At 37.1% G+C, this 17666-nt stretch overlaps 1 protein-coding gene across 1 annotated transcript in view; it reads left to right on the forward strand.

The window, feature by feature from the left end:
- eys (eyes shut homolog) overlaps positions 1-17666 on the forward strand; it is a 204169-nt gene that overhangs the window by 78962 nt on the left and 107541 nt on the right. The window contains exons 26-28 of the mRNA XM_028468732.1: positions 10685-10781; positions 14631-14738; positions 16511-16656. Coding sequence (XP_028324533.1) covers positions 10685-10781; positions 14631-14738; positions 16511-16656 — 351 coding nt within the window. The remainder of the gene's footprint in view (positions 1-10684; positions 10782-14630; positions 14739-16510; positions 16657-17666) is intronic.

The raw sequence follows: 17666 nt of genomic DNA on the forward strand, positions 1-17666 counted from the left end.
TTTATTTTATATTTTATAAGCACTCAAGTTGAAAAGGTTATGCCAAGAGTAAGTACGTAAGTATGCCCAGAGTTAGTCAAATAAAAGCAGGGTTATTTTTCTAAAACAGTATTTTCCTTTTTTTTCTTCCCAAAATTATTGCCACTATTGTATATATCATACCGTCTCATATACTTTAGATATTGTCCCACCCCTCCTCTTTACCGATTCCAAGGAGGTTATGTTTGTTTATTTGTTTAGTCATCTATTTCTTTGTTTGGGAACAGTCCAACTCAAAAATATTTTTGTCACAAAGTTATTTTTTTCAAAGTTTCAAATACAATATTTAACAATACAGAATTTTACAAACAGAACAAAAAAAAAAAAAAAGATCTATATTCCATATATCCCTATCTTAATGTTGTGGGATTTTCCAGAAATTTTAATATTTGAATAAAGCTTCTCAAGTGCCAGTTATTTTTGATCAGGTCTCTTTTCAATTACTGATCTGTTGGAGGAAAATTTACCTATCAAAAAATAATTACGATGACATTTTCAGGATATAGATGGAATGAGAGAATGAACAAGTGATTCGATTTCAGAGATTACTATTAATATCCCAAATCGGGTTCAGTGTTAAAACATTTTTTTAAAATCCCCATATCTCTCATCATTGGCAAAAATTGTAAAATTCATCTCTGTTCATAATTGACAGATGTTCGTGAGGTTGGTTTCTCTATTACACCATTAAGTTACAGTAAATCCAGATCTGGACGAAAATCCCCATGATGGACAAACTGATTTTTCTCATTATTTTTGTAACATTTATGTGATGACGCTTTATGTGGGACTGCACTCTGAGTGCTTTCTAGTTATTAAATTAATTCTGGGAAATACAATTTAGAATTTGCACCGACATGCTAAACTATGTGCTTGGCACTCATTTCAAATGACTTGTAAAGCTCCTGTTGTATTAGAATTTGATTTTATTCTGTCCTTTAAGAAAATATGTATGAAATGAAGCAGCTTATTGGATAATGTTGCTGTTATGTGTTGAGTTACGTCTGCATGTCTGAGCTTTTGCAAAGAGCAAAAGAGGAGGTTGAGGGTTCGTATTCAGCAGTGATCGCTCAAATAAAGAAGCATGTATTTTAGTCTTTAACCATTCATTAAATTGCAAATACAAACTAGTTAATCACACCGATAACATTTGCATTTTAGAAGTGATCTATTTATTCACATCATCGCATTTGAAACCAATAATTTTAAATTAGGATAAAAAGGCATTGATATTTTTGTTACACAGAAAAATTGTATTACACCAAATAAAGGAAATCACAATGGCTGATGTTAATGATATTCCATGGCAACCAAGTGAACCTTGTTGAATATGTTTTGCAATCAGAGTACAGTGCTGTATAATAAATGTACTGATTGCTTACCATTGCTTCACATGCCGTCACACAAGTACATTCATAAAAAAAAAAAAAGCTTTTTTCCCCCCATATCCATTCAGACTTGAATTAAACACATGTAAATATATTCAATATTCAGTTCACAAGCTCAGTTAAAATACAACACATTAGTCATAGTGGAAGAAAAAAAAAAAAAAAGATGATAACGTTCTCAATTCAAATGACCTGTAAGAACATTTATCAGTAACCCCCTAATAGCTCAGAAATTATATGTAGTGTTATAGCATTCAGGTTTATCAGTTTGTAGGTTAAAGAGCTATAGGGTTGTGCTATTCCTAATGGCTCTATCAGCACAAAGATGAAAAGATGTTGCCGGTTATAAATAGAGCGGCTGGGTTGGTTTCAGAAAGCTTCCTTGGAGAGGAATAGAAAATTAGGTACTGGCTGCATACATTACACCGAGAGCTTTGTGTGGGCTTGGTCGTGTTCACTTCACACGAGCATTTTGAGTCACTATTCCATTATTATTCAACATAATCCAACCTATGACACTACTACTCAATAAACACACCACCGTTATACAAACCGGGCCTTGATTCCAGTACAGCATTTTTAAAGACTTCTTATTTACCCTTTGATGTAGGCTATTTGTCTGGAAAATTGTGTAGGCCTGACGATATTCCCAGGCCTAATTGAATTATAAATTCCCTTGCCTATGTCTGCCAGATTTACAGCTATAGATTTTTCTTATCTCACAGTGAAGCAATTATGGAGATGGCAGCAAACTTTTATGTATATATATATATATATATATATATATATATATATATATATCTTTAAATCTTTTGAATCATACTGACAATGACTGTAGAATACGCTTGTTGTTCTGTTTAGATATCAAGGGAAATGAATCTACAAGATACAAAAACAAAGAAACAGCTTAATGTTGGGGTTTGGGGTTTTACTTTTTAAAACTTGTCCAAATTAGAACATATATTGTGCTTCTATACATGGGCACAGTTGGATATCCTCTCAAGCAGAAACACGATGTAAATTGTGTTTAGGAATAAAGAGTTTTTGGGTCTTTGTGCAGCTGGATTTGATCTGTTTATACTTTTTTTTTTAAAATTGTTCCCATTGGCGTGCAGCTGTTTCCTTTATCATTACAACCAATACATCACAAAGCATGCATTTTACTGAAAAGAAGTGGAAAACAGTCTTTTGCCAAGCCCTGTAAGCATAACACCTAAAAGTATCACATATCCATATTCAATGATGCAATAACCCATAATTGTATCAGTCAGACAACGCTACATTAATGCGATTTCTAATAGACTTATAGATGACCATTTGTTTTATTATTTGCAGTCGCACTCTTAATCTTACTTAATTTGACTAGTAAATTGCTAATTACAAAATAAAAATAACCTTTAACATGATTTATGAATGTATGAACTCTCCTCTGCCAGAGCAGCTGAGCAGTCCAAAAATGCCAGCAGTGATCAGAAGATAAAACATCCAAATATTAAAGTATTCCTAAAAATCTCAAAGCCAAAACAGGTTTCTTTGTCAGAGAAAGTCGCTTAAACTTTGACTTTAATGATCACTTTTCTCGCAAAGCTGACTCCTTCGTAAAGCCTACTGTGGTCGTAGTTCACTCAAGACTCCACCCAGGACTTTATTCATCTCATATGAAAAGGTTGATGTGGCAACTTTAGCGTTCATCAGTTCAACAAGGTCTTAAAGGCAGCCATTAGTTGGTTTCTACAGGGATTGGCATTAAATGGAATTATATTTTGTCTACAAAGGTAGACTTTGAAAATAAAACTCCAACAAGCTAAGAACTTTTATATAAAAGTATGTAAAAATGTGAGTCAAGCTTTACTCATCTTTTTTTTTTTCATATATAGTAAAGGGCTGGTGTTGGATGTGTTGGTTAGTTAGTGAGCGGTGACTCACTGGTAGCTCTGGCTAGGAAGTCTCCGTCATCTTGCCTGACCAGCACAGATGTTCCTGCTTACTCCTAATGAGGAGCCTCAGCAGGGAGTGTCAAACCTGATAGAAGAGCAACCGGAACATGTATCAGTTAGGCTAGAGGCGGAGGTGAAGGTCATTGGCCGATGACTACAATAAATGAAACAATGCCAACGCGATGCATTACATAGAAGCACATAGAAGTTGTATCAGATTCTCATTATATTAAAGCAATTCTGATTCTGATAAGACGAAGATGCTCTAGTACCGTTATAAATAGCTTGAGGAGAACTCAATAAGCTATTTCCTAGGCCTAACTTCCCTTGCTGCATTTTATTATTAGATCTATTTTATTTAATAACAAATTAACTTTATTTAAAACGTGTGTTCTTACTACTTTAGTAGCGTGAAAGCTCTATCAGTCTTCCATAAACACACTCCCCTACCAGTGGGAACACCTGGCCATCCAAGCCAGGTGCTCATCTTGCATTGCTCACAAGACGGGAACAGCTGGAGTCATCAATCGTTTATCAATGAATCTCGAGGTAGCTAAATTGATTTGCCAACATGAGGAAAAGGAAATTATCTACTATGAAAGGCTGTGCTGTCTCCAGAAGATGAATGTTTTTTTCTTTAAGAAAACTCTCCCGGGTGTAACTCTTCTTGTTTTCCCATTTTGTTTTTGTTCTTACAGTCATTTCCTAAAAAACAGTTGCTTAACATCCTTCATAGAGCATCACACTGTGCAATAGCTGCTGGCTTTTTAAGACCGTAAACAGAATGTGCTCCAGGGATAGACCTGAACAACTTTCTTCACACTTTTCACCACTTGACCATTCAGTAGAAATTTAAATTGTGCTTCATGCCAGATGGAGAATAATCTCCCTTTATTTGCACACCTTCAAACCTTCTCCTAGATTGAGAATGTGTCCTATAACTAACGGTTTGTGAATGAGCTACAGTGGAGCTTTGCCAACCACAGAGCTGACAAACACCAAATATGATGTTCTGAAAGATATGTTGAAATTATGTGCAGCCAAAAATGTGTCTTGGTAAAAAAAAATGTATGTCTTCATTCTAGTCAGGCCAAGTAAATATTCTATTTGTATAGAAAAAGGGTGGATGACTTACTATAAATGTGTGATTTATTTATTCCATACACCAGATGTCTAGGCAGATGTATTTGGCTATCAATAAAACTATGTTGTATGTAGAGTAATACATCATGTGTATAATTTGCTTTCGCAGGATAAGATAATTTACGTTTACGTGACATATACTTTAGATTCTAGCCCCAAAGTACCTCTCTGTCATCTACTATCAAACACTGTGATACATCTCTATAACAAATGTCCAGACTGTATGTAAAAGCTGTGACTTTGCTTTTATCTGACCTGCATTTTTTTTGCAACCAAATATGCAAACATTGGCCTTTCAGGGAAAATAGTTGTCGTCATTCGCCGTTTGGTTCTTTCCAAAAACCTGTCCATGTGGATCAATACCGGGCTCTCCACTGCAGCTGGCATGCTTCCAGATTTTCAGAGTGGATTATAGCAAAGAACCATTCAGCAAAATAAAGAGTGCAGGTATCTGTTCTTTGTGCCAGTGTAATGTTGGGACTGGCAGTGCATTTTCACTCTTGTCCTCCCATAATCGAAAATTGACACATACTGGTGGTGACAAAGGTAAAAACCCAAGGTGCTGTTCAGCCTGAATGAACTATTTGGAAATCAGTGTCTAAGGCTATGTTCAGAATGCAGACAAATGCTTCACAAATCCATCATATACTACTTATTTTGCCCATTTGCGATCCCAGGCCACTTTCACGTGTACTTAAATCCGGTACATATCTGATATTTGACAATGCCACGTCACATTTATCCGACCCATACAACGTTAAATTGTGATAAATGTCACAATTCTGCATTCCAAACAGAGTGGTGCGGGGGGGAAAAATAAATCTTAAAATTAGTTGGCTGTTAGGGTGCCGACTTCAGTTGTTCAGAAACTTTAGCAGTGTTGCACACGTGCCAAGACATGATGGCTTCATATTTACTGCAGCAAGCAGTGTGGTAACCCTCCTTCAGGGTCACATTCAGTCTATTCCCTAAACTAATAGAACTTGCATTTAATGTGCGACATGAACAAGCACCCAAAAAAAATATTTCTCCAAAAAATAGGAATTTTGCATTAAAAGCTGCTGTCTGAATGTAGCCTTATGTGAAGAAAAACAGTATTTTGTAGACTGAGGTGGTCATCACACTGTACCAGTCTAACAATTCAACACACATTTCAAGCATTTATATAGTGCTTTTAGTAGCACTGAATTAGTCCCAAAATGCTTTGACGCATACAGTTTTGCCTTTGGATTGAATACCCAATTTTTTTTTATGTATTGCATTTTACCGCCTGAGCCACAGTCGCCATATTTTTGTAGCTGGTAAACATCATCTTAGAAGCAATAGTTCCACACAGATATTGGATTTTACATGAGATACTGTATTTACTTTTGTTAGCCTATTCACGATGTCTTGGTTTCCACTGTGCAGGGTTAGCCACAGGAGCTGTGGGTGTTTCATTTTGCCCAGTTCTCCCCATGTGGCTTCTTTCTTTCTAAGTTACTGTTTTCTTTTGTTGTTTAATGGCTGAGTTGCCTTTTTGTCAAGATGAAGATCACAGGCAACACTAATATTGTTGTGTAAGATGATTCACAGGTGAAAAGCTTGCCATGTGGACCACCTCCCAGCCCAACATTCAAAATATATTAAAAATGTTATATTTGTGACAACACACTAATCCCATAAAATAATTTCACTTACCACTTAACGCTGCAAAATCCAATCGAGGAGATCGTTATTACCCAATGCAACAAGTACCGTAAGTGTCATTGGGTTTCACTATGATTGCTGCTAAGTTTCCACATGCCAAGGCCTGTAATAGTGCCCTTCTCCTCCAGAGCTGTCCCTGTGTCCATTCTAACCTGCTTCACTACCATCTGGTACCTTGTAGCCACTGCCAAGGACAAGGGCAGACTGCAGTGCATCATTTTCTCTGCTGAGAGGGTGACTGGCCGCAACCTACAATCCCTCCAGGACCTGCAAGCCTCAAGGACTCTGATCAGAAAAGATTGCGACTGACTTCTACTATCCCCAAACATAAACTTTAAAAAAAAAAAAAAATCCCTTCCGAAAGAGGCTGAGGTTTATTTTGACCTTCTGCCACGAGAGGAAAGTAGTTTCAGGCTGCAGCTGGTCTCAACATCAACTTTCTCTGACATGGGCTTTTGGGTCTTAATGAAATCTTTATCGAGTGTTGTCCTTAGTTCTAATATCACATTTGATTGGGTTTAGTTATCACTGACACATTTGGAGCTACATATTTTAGATTCCACTGCAGTGTTTGAATGGCTCCATGATTTCAGTGAGTGGCTCCTATCAGGTTTTGTGCAGGGCTGCAGAGCTACATGCTGACACAAGCACTGGAAGTATTTGGAAGCAGAGCAGCATTTAAAAATTAATGGACAGTAGAACTTCAGGTTTGGGAATGCTTCCCTCAGATGCACAAAATACACAGATTCTCCACAACATTACAACCACTAACTGTTATGACCAATGACAATTAGTAATATGTCTTTGTAATGGCACCAGTCTGCAAGTGGGATGTTTTTCGGCATCAAGTAAAGAATTTATCCCTACAAACTATAATGTAAGCATAAAAGCAATGATTTGAGTGACTATTGATGGAAATGATGACTCACTGCTTTTGTTTAGGATGCTCCTGGTCTACAGTGATCAATACCAATAGAGATTGTTAATGTCAATGAGACTTTCCTGGTTAAATAAAGATTAATATAAAAAAAAAAAAAAAAAAAAAAAAAAGAGTGGTCAAAGAATGGAAAAACATTGAACCTGTGCCAGGGTGACCAAAGCTCATGATGCATGTAGGAAGCAAAGGCTACTATAGTATGAATTGCTGAAAGAAATATAATTCTTATTCTTCTAGGGAGGTGTCAGAAAATGCTGTGCACTGCACTTTGTTGTATGCAAGGTTGCTGAATTAGGACACTCACTTTAAAAAGCAGTTTTTTTTCTTATTCTTTTCAGTTTGAAATTGTGCTTTTTCAAATATGCATGTACGGTACTTAATGCAAAAGAAGAAGATCAAGCTGACTCTCAGGTCATGAAGAGAAGCAGTCTTTCTTTAACATCAACCTCTGAGACAAGATATCTGTGCCAAGGTCTTTGCATGCAGGGCAGAGCAGTGTGTTATTTTATCCGTTTTGCCTTTAAGGAGTTTTAGATTGACTGCACAAATATTTTCCTGATAGCAAATGATCAAATAATACTAGCGGGTAAATATTTACAAGCTGAGAGAGAAAAAAAAAAGGGGGTACCAGCTGTACAAACACAGTTTTATATAATCGCAACATTGAATCATTTATGCTTTCATTACTCAGAAACAAGAGGTGGTCCAGGTGTAAAGCTGTGTGGTAACATCACTACTATATCTCTATATACATGCAGAAAAAATATTTGTACTTATATTTTCCTACTGAGCAAAGAATGTGAAATTTTAATTTGGACAAATCAAGCTGGTCAAACGGTTTTCTTCCGTGTGTTTTAATTGCAAATGAGTAAGTAAAACATCAAATTAACTAATTTAATATAAACACACCTGTGATGTGTAAATCACAGGAACTGCACTCACAAAATCCATTAAGATACTCTCATATTCCCTCTGTATATATAATATTTCTTGTACTCTGTAAATGTAAAAGCTAATGGCTCAGCAAAGGCTCATTTTAAAAGTGACACTGAAATTTAAGGCACTGCAGATAAAGACATCAACTGTTTTAAAAGGAAAATAATCTTGATGTTGTAGTTACAAACCTGACACACTTCAGTTTGTTTCACCAGTTACAGCAGCAACATCAAAGAGAGTAGCCACAGATGTAGCTGTCAAATCTTAACTCTCACTCCTTAACTGGAAGTCATTTGTCTCGAGACGTCAAGTCAAGTTAGTTTACTTTCCCCATGGGGATTACCCACAATTCCTTCTCCTCGGAGACATTACAGGCAACAGCCGCGATCTCACGCTGCAGCTGGAGCCAGATGATGGAATGACGACGTGAGCACACGCCTTGGGTCTCCCTCTCTGTATTCTATCAAAGGCAAGCCTCCAATCACTGCTTAGTGACAGAAGATGCATCACATTGCAGTGTCATTTCAAACAGTCCCTAAGGTGCTCCTCCACTGCTGTGACTGACAGACCAGCTTGGGAAACCAAGTCTGTCCCATTATTCACCAAACCTTCTTTGCTCACTGTGGTCCCATGGATCTACTTTCACCAGTTTAGATTTTGCTGGTCAATGAGACTATTGCAATATTTTTTTTAATCGTGTTCATGATTGACGAGTCGTAAACACCTGCTCTCGACAGACAGCTGTGTCCTGTTATGGTGATCGAAACCGATTCATTGTTGCTGATTTCTGCACTTCATAATGTACTGTATGATTTGAGAGTGCAATAAGATAACTCCATATCACCTTTGTAAAGCGTTAGATAATAATAAACTATGAATGACTTTAGTCTATCATCAGGGTTTCAGATTCTGGAGCCCAATACATCGCTGACTCAAGATTTATGGCATGATACAGCTGTCTAGAGATCACAACTCAGTAGAAGGGCTAACACACAATTACATACAAACACACACGGCCCTCAATGCTCTACAGCAATGTTACTCAAATGGGGGTACGCAATGGCACTAGAAGGGGTAGTTGAGAGAGAGGGACCGAGAGAGAGAGAGTGAAAAACTAACAAATAAAATCATTACAAATATGGGGTATTAATGATGTTTTAATTCAGTTTATAATGATAATCATAATAATGATGATGAAAATTATCTTGATTAGAACATGAACTGAAAATACAAAGGTCAGTGTTGGTCCTACACCAGGTGAGAGATGGCCGGAAAACAATAAAATTTATTCAGGAGGCACCAAATACCGTTTCATTCCACTAATTTAAAATGTGTTTTATCACTCGTTCATTCCATCATTATGCTCTATATTGTTGTTTTTTCGTAGTATTGTGAGCAAAATGTTGTAGTCGGGCAAAGGGGTTACTTGGATTCTTGAGGTAAAAAAGTTTGAGAACCACTGATCTACAGTTTACAGAACAATTTATGCATATGTGCCTTTACACTATTACACTAAATGATTGTTAGAAATGTAGTGTTCTTAAAACCAAATATAATCATAGCTAGAAGGTCCAGAGTTTGATTCCTTGGATGGACCTTAAGCCTTTCTGTGTAGAGTTTGCATGTCCTCCCTGTGGTTGCATTGGTTTTTACCACCATGAAAGAGAAATATATCATTTAGGTTGCTTCTCTACACTACCAGTTTTTATCCCCTAAGACCAGTTGCATGTTAGCTGCATGTCACTATGACTCAACACCCACACACCCACATTTTATTGATACCACATAAAGTCTCAGAAATCACAGTTGCAGGGGTTGGTCTGTGGTGTGACTGATAACTTGCACCAACCAAACTATTGTACGAGGTATGTCCAGCCCAAGAAGATAAAATGTTTATTCCTAAGTTTCTGGACACACTGAAAAAATAAAACCCTTACAAAATTATAAATGTATGGACTCAGTTTTGGATGTCCACTGTGCTCAGTCACAGCAGCATGGATTGACGAATTGTGAATCTTCATTTCATTGCTGAATTACAGATGCAGTTCTTTGAAATGCTCCTATACTTGAGTATCATGTAGCTTAAATTTAAACTAAATGCCTGCTTTATATTTTGTATTTGCTAATTTTCTAATTTCTATTGTTCCTTTTAAAGGCAACATCAATTGTGTCTGTGTAAACCATCTATGTTAAAAGCACCAGGCGTTTAGATCTACATATAGCGAAACATTGCACCCTGATCTACTTAACCATTCTGACCCTCACCCCCTAATGAACAAAGGGCTGAGGAGCTCCGAGGCTTAGCCAAACCCTCTTACCTTAATTTAACAAGTCCTCACTCACACAAAGGTACACACATTTGCACAGCAGCACACACTTCCCAAACCCCAAACCACAAACCCTCAGACCAATCTGTCTGTGGCAGTAAAGTATTATTACTCACACACTCTCAAAGGGGGAAACACACAGTGCCAAGAGCTGGAAGATGAGCTATGCTACAGGGGATACCAGTTCCATTAAAATGGCATTCGCTGGGGCCTTTGTTATCATTGCCTCTGATTCTTACAGGATGTGGTGGGATTTACTGATCCATGACCATATCATCTTTCTTTCAGGATTTGAGGGAAGTTGGTGTGAAATCAACACCAATGAGTGTCGTTCAAATCCATGCAAAAACCAGGGTGAATGTGTGGACCAGATCAATAGTTACAGGTAAGAACATATATGGAACCTTTTTTTTTTGTTGTTCTAATTCTGAAAACATAGCACAGTGTGGTAATATTCACTTTTGACAGTAGACTTCTGTAATGGGTAGTCTCACTATAGTGTTGACCAGTTGACCTGCATGAAGGTTTGGGGTCAATTACATTTTTCAGTTACAATTGCCTCTTGAATTATCCATTTTCAAATACAATTCAATTATTGTTACATTGACTCGCTTTTTTCCAATTACAATACATTTTTGTATTCAGAAAGTTCTCAATTACTGTTTAATTACAATTAATCACAATTACGTTAACCTTCTTCTTGCATTAGCATCTCTTATGATAACGGGTCCTAAATAGGCTGTAAAATACACTAAAAACGAATGTCTTTCTTCTGATTTCTTTCCTATCTATTGGTTACCTCGTTAGGCTTCCCAATCAATAAAGATAATGGTATTAATGTTTTTGGTGTGGGAGTCTGAGCCTTTTTTGTGTATACCCCTAGATTTCAATTTTTAATATTATTTTAATACTTTTTAAGTACATATGTGAAGAACTATACATACAGTGGGGCAAAAAGTATTTAGTCATCCACCAATTGTGCAAGTACTCACATTTAAAAAGATGAGCGAGGCCTGTAATTTTCATCATAAGTATACCTCAACTATGAGAGACAAAATGAGAAAAAAAATCAAATTGTAGGATTTTTAATGAATTAATTGGTAAAACCCTTGGTAAAATAAGTATTTGGTCACCTACAAACAAGCAAGATTTCTGGCTCTCACAGACCTGTAACTACTTCTTTAAGAGGCTCCTCTGTCCTCCACTCGATACCTGTATTAATGGCATCTGTTTGAACTTCAACCTCAAACAGTCACTGTCGTGTTTGAAGGAAAACACATTCACACATGTTTATTACTACTCTCATTTATTGTTACAAGATTATTTGAATGCTTCTTTTAACATTCGACTATAATTTAGTTAATCACTTTTAGGGTGCTTTCACACTGGTGGTTTCAAGAACAGTTTAAAGCCTTGAGGCATGATTCACCTGGAAATTGTGCTTCGTTCAGCCCTCTGTGAACATGCAACTAAAGTCTAGAGAACATTAGAGAATCAAATTCTTCTTCAGGTAGAAACAGCAGCCTCAGAGTGGTTGTTATCGACTTCTAATGGCTTTAACAACAGTTGGGAGAACAAACACACGGTTCTGTGACACTGTGGAAAAGCGAGTTAGACATTAAATGACTTGCTTTACGTTTGCTTTTTCACTCTACCATTGTTCATATCAACACTGCTGAGTTTAAAAACAAGATGTTCTTGTCAATTATTGGGTTTTTCCATCAGTTTGGAACAATTCAAAAAGTGACTAAAGATGAACTAGACAATTTCTGCAGAAATTGTAGGAGGAACTCGGGGAGGTTGCAGTTACTCACTGAGTTACTTAGTTTTGCAGTTATTTTATTAGTTCCTCAGTTACTTAATTACTCACTTGGTTACTTAGTTTAGTTGAAACTACTCAGAGAACCTGTAAACTACTCAGAGAGAACCTCTTCAGGGCTGTCAGTGACCTGGTTACCATGGTAACCCCATTCATTTCAATGGGAGTCTGATGTTTTTTTGATGACATTTTTTTTTTAACTGTTTTTGAATATTTTCGTTCCCCATTCATTTCAATGGGCCTTAAAATCACATTTTTTTGCTATTTATGCTGCAAAAAATTCCCGAATCGCTTAGAAAAATAATAGCACGCGCATGTTTTGCTGTAAAATTTGCGTGGGTTTTCTCAGTTTATCTGGATACTATTTGGATTGTAACACTGTTCAGTAAAGTTGGCAGATATTCGCATCAATAACTCTTTCATGAAACACCATCGACACACAAATTACACCTCTGCCATCAGTGTGAAGTGGAAAACATGATATAAGATCATTTTTTATCAAACGCAGCAGAGTAAAAGTCCGTCTGTGTGTCCCTTCAGTGTGGTGAGATTAAAACATCACGCTCTCGTCCTACTTTCCTCGTAAATATCCAAATATCACACAAATAGAACCAGATCTAATTATAAAGAAAAATGCTGCTTGTTTGTTTGTTTTTTGCCTTCCTGTTTCTAGTTTTAAATTAATAAAAAAAAAAAAAATAAAAAAATAAAAGTTTTTTTTATTTTTGTAATTTGGTTTATGCAGTGCGTTGACATCATATCCGGGAGATGTCCGCAAATTTCAGCAAAATCTCAGGCTTTGCTGTCCCGTGCAAATGCGCCACATGAAAAGTAGACGTTGGGGGGTCATTTATTTATTACATGTGGTCCCTAGGAAAAACTAATATCGTGCGAATAGTGCTTTAGTGTAACTTTAGTGCAATAATTTTAAATTGAGGCAAAATGACTTTCATTTTCCTGTGCCAGTATTGTCAACTTAGCATCTTTGTAGCTATATTAGCTCAGACTTCTATAGCAACCCTAACACTTTATTCCCTGGAAAAAAGTCTGTCTTCTAAAGCTATACAGGACATGGTGCTCCGTGGCCTCTCTGACTGGACTGTACCACGACCACACCTGATTCTTAGGGAACAGCCTGCAACAGCACAGGGAGCAAAAAGCTAATTTGAGCAAGCAGGTGCTGCACTTTGGATCACGGAATTATGTGCCTATATATCAACCAAAATGTAGACTATAGTGCATGGAATGAATGTGTGAGCTAAAGAGAAGAAGCAGAATCTGAATGTTGACAGTTATCACTAATTCAGCACCATGGACGTGACAATCTACGGTAGGAAAATTACTATTTGACAAGCAAAAAATAAAATAAAAAAAAGGCTTTTCATCATCTTCTGACACTAAATTATCTAGGGATGCACCAAAAATGAATAAAAACCAAGGCCTAAAACCAAAACACAGAAATTAATTAATATGCAAATTATTAGTCCTTGTGGTTCTAAATCTGTTTTTATTTTAATTTCATTTTGAAACAAAATAACCAAAGAACAAACAGTACATGGACTGTGTACTGTTGTGTAGAAAGATAGTGTTTGTCTGCTACGTCTTTGATGGAATCTGCCTCGCTGTCACAAGGAGCCGAAACAACGATTTATCAAGTCATCATCTAGTATCCATAGAGACGCCTCGTAAATGATCAGCTGTATTAATCTCTTTGTTAAGACAAATAAAGCAGTACTGGTGCATGTAGTGAGTGTTCATTTCCCCTGTTCTTCTTTCGATTTTTTTTTTTAGCAGTAGTTTCCTCTTCTTCTGCGTTTTTGGAGGTGGTTTGGTTGGCAAACAATGTGTCTTATAAACACGTGTTTCATTCATAAGTTATATGGCGTAGTTATATAACATACAGTATGACAAACCGAAACCAGATTATTTTTGCTGAGAAGAAGCCGATGCGCATGGCTGGGGTGTGGTCCCTTGTTAACAGAGGGCTACATGTGACGTAACTACAGTGTGGACGGGACACAGAAACATTAATCACACTTTTGTGCTACGTCAACTCTACTTTAGGAAAACTCTTTTGTGCTCAGATGTTTTGAAATACAGCCACTTCATGAGTCCGCGAACAAGTTGGCCCATTTCCAGACGAGCGCATGCACGTCATCAAAACATCCTGTTTCATCTGTTTTTTTTGCATCACTAAAATTATTGCTTGCAAGTTAAGTGGCTTCATCAGATGGCAATATGTTGGCAAAAATGAAATGAACACTGATTCTAAGGTATCCTACAATCATATGAGTGATGCATTGTGATTAATGGATGGATGGCATTAGTGAGAGAGCCATAATACACGTGTGTGTTTGTGTTTTGCATCTTTAAACAAAACATCATGCAGTGATACTGATTAATCCTTCTTCCCAGCTGTGATTGTAAAAACGGGTTTTCTGGCCTTCATTGTGAAGAAGATGTCAATGAGTGTGCCTCCAACCCATGCTATAACTCTGGAATTTGTCAAGACCATGTGAACAGGTAAGTGTGAATACACCTCGTTATCATCAATAAATCAACCATTTTAAAAGAGCACAACTGGAAATGGGGATGTTTTAATAGAATAAAGGCGGCAACAGTTATCTCAGTATGTTCTCTTTGAAGGAGAAGACCACAAGCTGAGGTGTTTGTTCTTTTTTCAAAGTGTTCCTATTTTTATAACAAGCCGGGCTTCATCCTTGACACACATGAGCTGCTTCACTAAAGACAGAGAGCAAATTCAGCAGGAATACATCATGTTTGTAGACTAGGCTTTTCTCCAGCCGTGTGTCTCTGCGCTGTGCTTAATGGGAGCCTCGGGGCCTCCAGGCTCAGTCCGACAGATGGGTAGAGAAGTCCCAGGGCCGGTTTGAGTCCTAAATGGTTTGTCTTCAGTTTGTCTCCCGTCATGAATGTGTTCCCATGTGATCTGGCCCTTTTCATAGCACTCCCCTGATTGCACAGTCCAGGGAGTTCACATCAGGTGTGTTTTAACCTTGATGCCCACCATGCGCCTCTGTCTCCCTGACCCAACATACCAGCTGAATCCATCTGCACTGTGGCAATGAATCAGGCTGTATACTCCTTGTGTTGCCCTTGTTATATTCTAAAAACATCACTTTTCTTATCATTTTGAACGACCTAGTAAGAGCTGAAAAGAAAATGTTATCGGAGCCGCCTGTACAGTTGCTTTTATGAGTACTTGTACTTCTTTGAGTACGTTTCTAAATCCGTCGTTTTACTTGTACCTAAGTAAATTTTTTAAAAACTAAACTAATTAATTACATTTCTACACCCAACCTTTACTGAGTAAATTATTTTTTTATTTTAAAATGATCAATGGACATTGTGAAACTACAATAAAATGAAATGACCAGACAACAATCAAAGCCGACCAATCAGATTACACGTAATGCAGCCTGCCAAAACCTCATTTAATGCCTGTTATTTTCTCAGTTTTAGAGTTCCAAAATGTAGCTATAATTGGAGCCTTATATATTTTTAAATTTAAATGGAATGAATTGGTGATATTTATTTTATTTTCAACATTTTAGCAAACCTTTTATTTTATACAGATGCCTTTGTGGAAAATAAATTAGGCTCCAATTGTGTAAAATTTAATGATGAGATGTTTACTGTATGCAAGAGAACATGGCAAGATTTATTACAAAAAAAAAACGCGTGGGGTGAAAGTCACTAGTAACTTTTACTTGAAGTACTATTTAATTGAGCTACTTTTTACTTGTACTTGAGTATTTCAGGTAGGACTTACTTGTACTTGAGTACAATTTCAATCCAGTAACAGTACTTCTACTTGAGTAGGATATATCAGTACTATTTACACTTCTGGCAAGGAGACACATAGCAATGGAAATCATACAGTACATTTTAAGTCTTTTTAGCAATACATAATATGCCTAGTACTTTGGATCTTTTTACAGAACCCTAACACAATAAATCATGTTTTTACAGATAATGCTCTTTCCTTCAATAGCAAAGCATGATTTACCTTTAGCTTTACATTTAGAATCTTAATTGCTCTCAAACGTATAATTTCTGCACCGTACTGGTGGTTAGCCGAGAAAAGTCAGCACCAGTTTGTCTCAAATATACTCCCACATGGGCACTGTTTGCTTCCTTTTGCAAAGGTTCTGCTTTTGTTTCTTTGAAATGTAATTATTGCTCTTCAGTTACAGTGGGAAATAAACCACAATGTATTTCCTGATGCTGGTATTGTTGCTAAACGATTAAGTTTCATTACATCTTTCTTCCAGGTTTCTCTGCGTTTGTCCGTCTGGTTATTTTGGAACGTTGTGTGACCTGGATGTCAATGAGTGTGAAGTTTCACCTTGCCTACACGAGGGCATCTGTATCAACACGCCCGGGGGCTTCAAGTGTGTCTGTGGTCCCGGATACTCAGGTAGCACCTTTGCCCTCAGGTGACATGAAGATCAATACAAGAGTGCAAAAAGCTCATCGTGACTGCCGGGCTCTTCACGCTGCTGAGGAAATCTTTTTCTAGATTTAGCTTGGTTTAAAATTGCAACATTTTAATTAGCCCACATGGCTTCCATAAAGGTAACACAATATAAAAATTGGATAAAAATCAGTTTTTTTTAACCTTCATTTTGTTTCATTAGCCTCTTAAGTCTCACAACATTGTTGTTGTTTTACTTCAATCCATTGGTCTTCTCTATTTTCCCAGACATATATTGAGCTATTTTAGTGTGTGCTTTTGTGTGTGTGTCGTGAGCACAACATCCAAAGCTGATCCCTGTCAGGTACCGGGAAGATTAATTTCATTTGTCTTCCACACTGTATCATCAATTTATCCTTCCCCAGTTGAGAGAGGGTGGAAATCTCAGAGGTATTGCTACTCTAGAGAGCAGAACCTGACACGCATGGCCCAATTCCCACAAAGGCAGCTTTTTATTATTAGGCCTACGCACAGCATAGTACAAGTCATTACTTTTTCTGTTGCTTTAAGCTCATCTGAGGAAACAGGGTCTCCCTAGAGAGCAAGTGGCCAGAGGATAGAGTTTGGATTGGCTCAAACCGACTAGAACTCGTACAAAAATATTTGCTTTAATAACACGTGTAGTGGCGTGAACAAAAACACACACTGAAAAAGGCTTCTCGGCGTTTCTCGTTTGCGTTTCTGTTTTTTCTGGTGTAAAAGCAAATTTGCGCACGAAAGGTGATTCATCACGCTGTGTTTTTACAGCCTGATTAAAATTAATTGAAATGTCACTCTGCTCAGATGGTTTGACGAGACATCCCTAATGTCACTGAAAATAGTGTAATTCATTTTGTCACTTGATGGAATTACTACATTATTTGCTTTAGCCATCTAAAAGGTCCAGGGCCACTTTTTGTATTCTAAATGCCAAAACTCATTGCGATCACAACAGTTTAAGTTGGTTCCCACAA

This window comes from Gouania willdenowi, chromosome 15, assembly GCF_900634775.1.
Source record: "Gouania willdenowi chromosome 15, fGouWil2.1, whole genome shotgun sequence".
Taxonomy (NCBI): Eukaryota; Metazoa; Chordata; class Actinopteri; order Blenniiformes; family Gobiesocidae; genus Gouania; species Gouania willdenowi.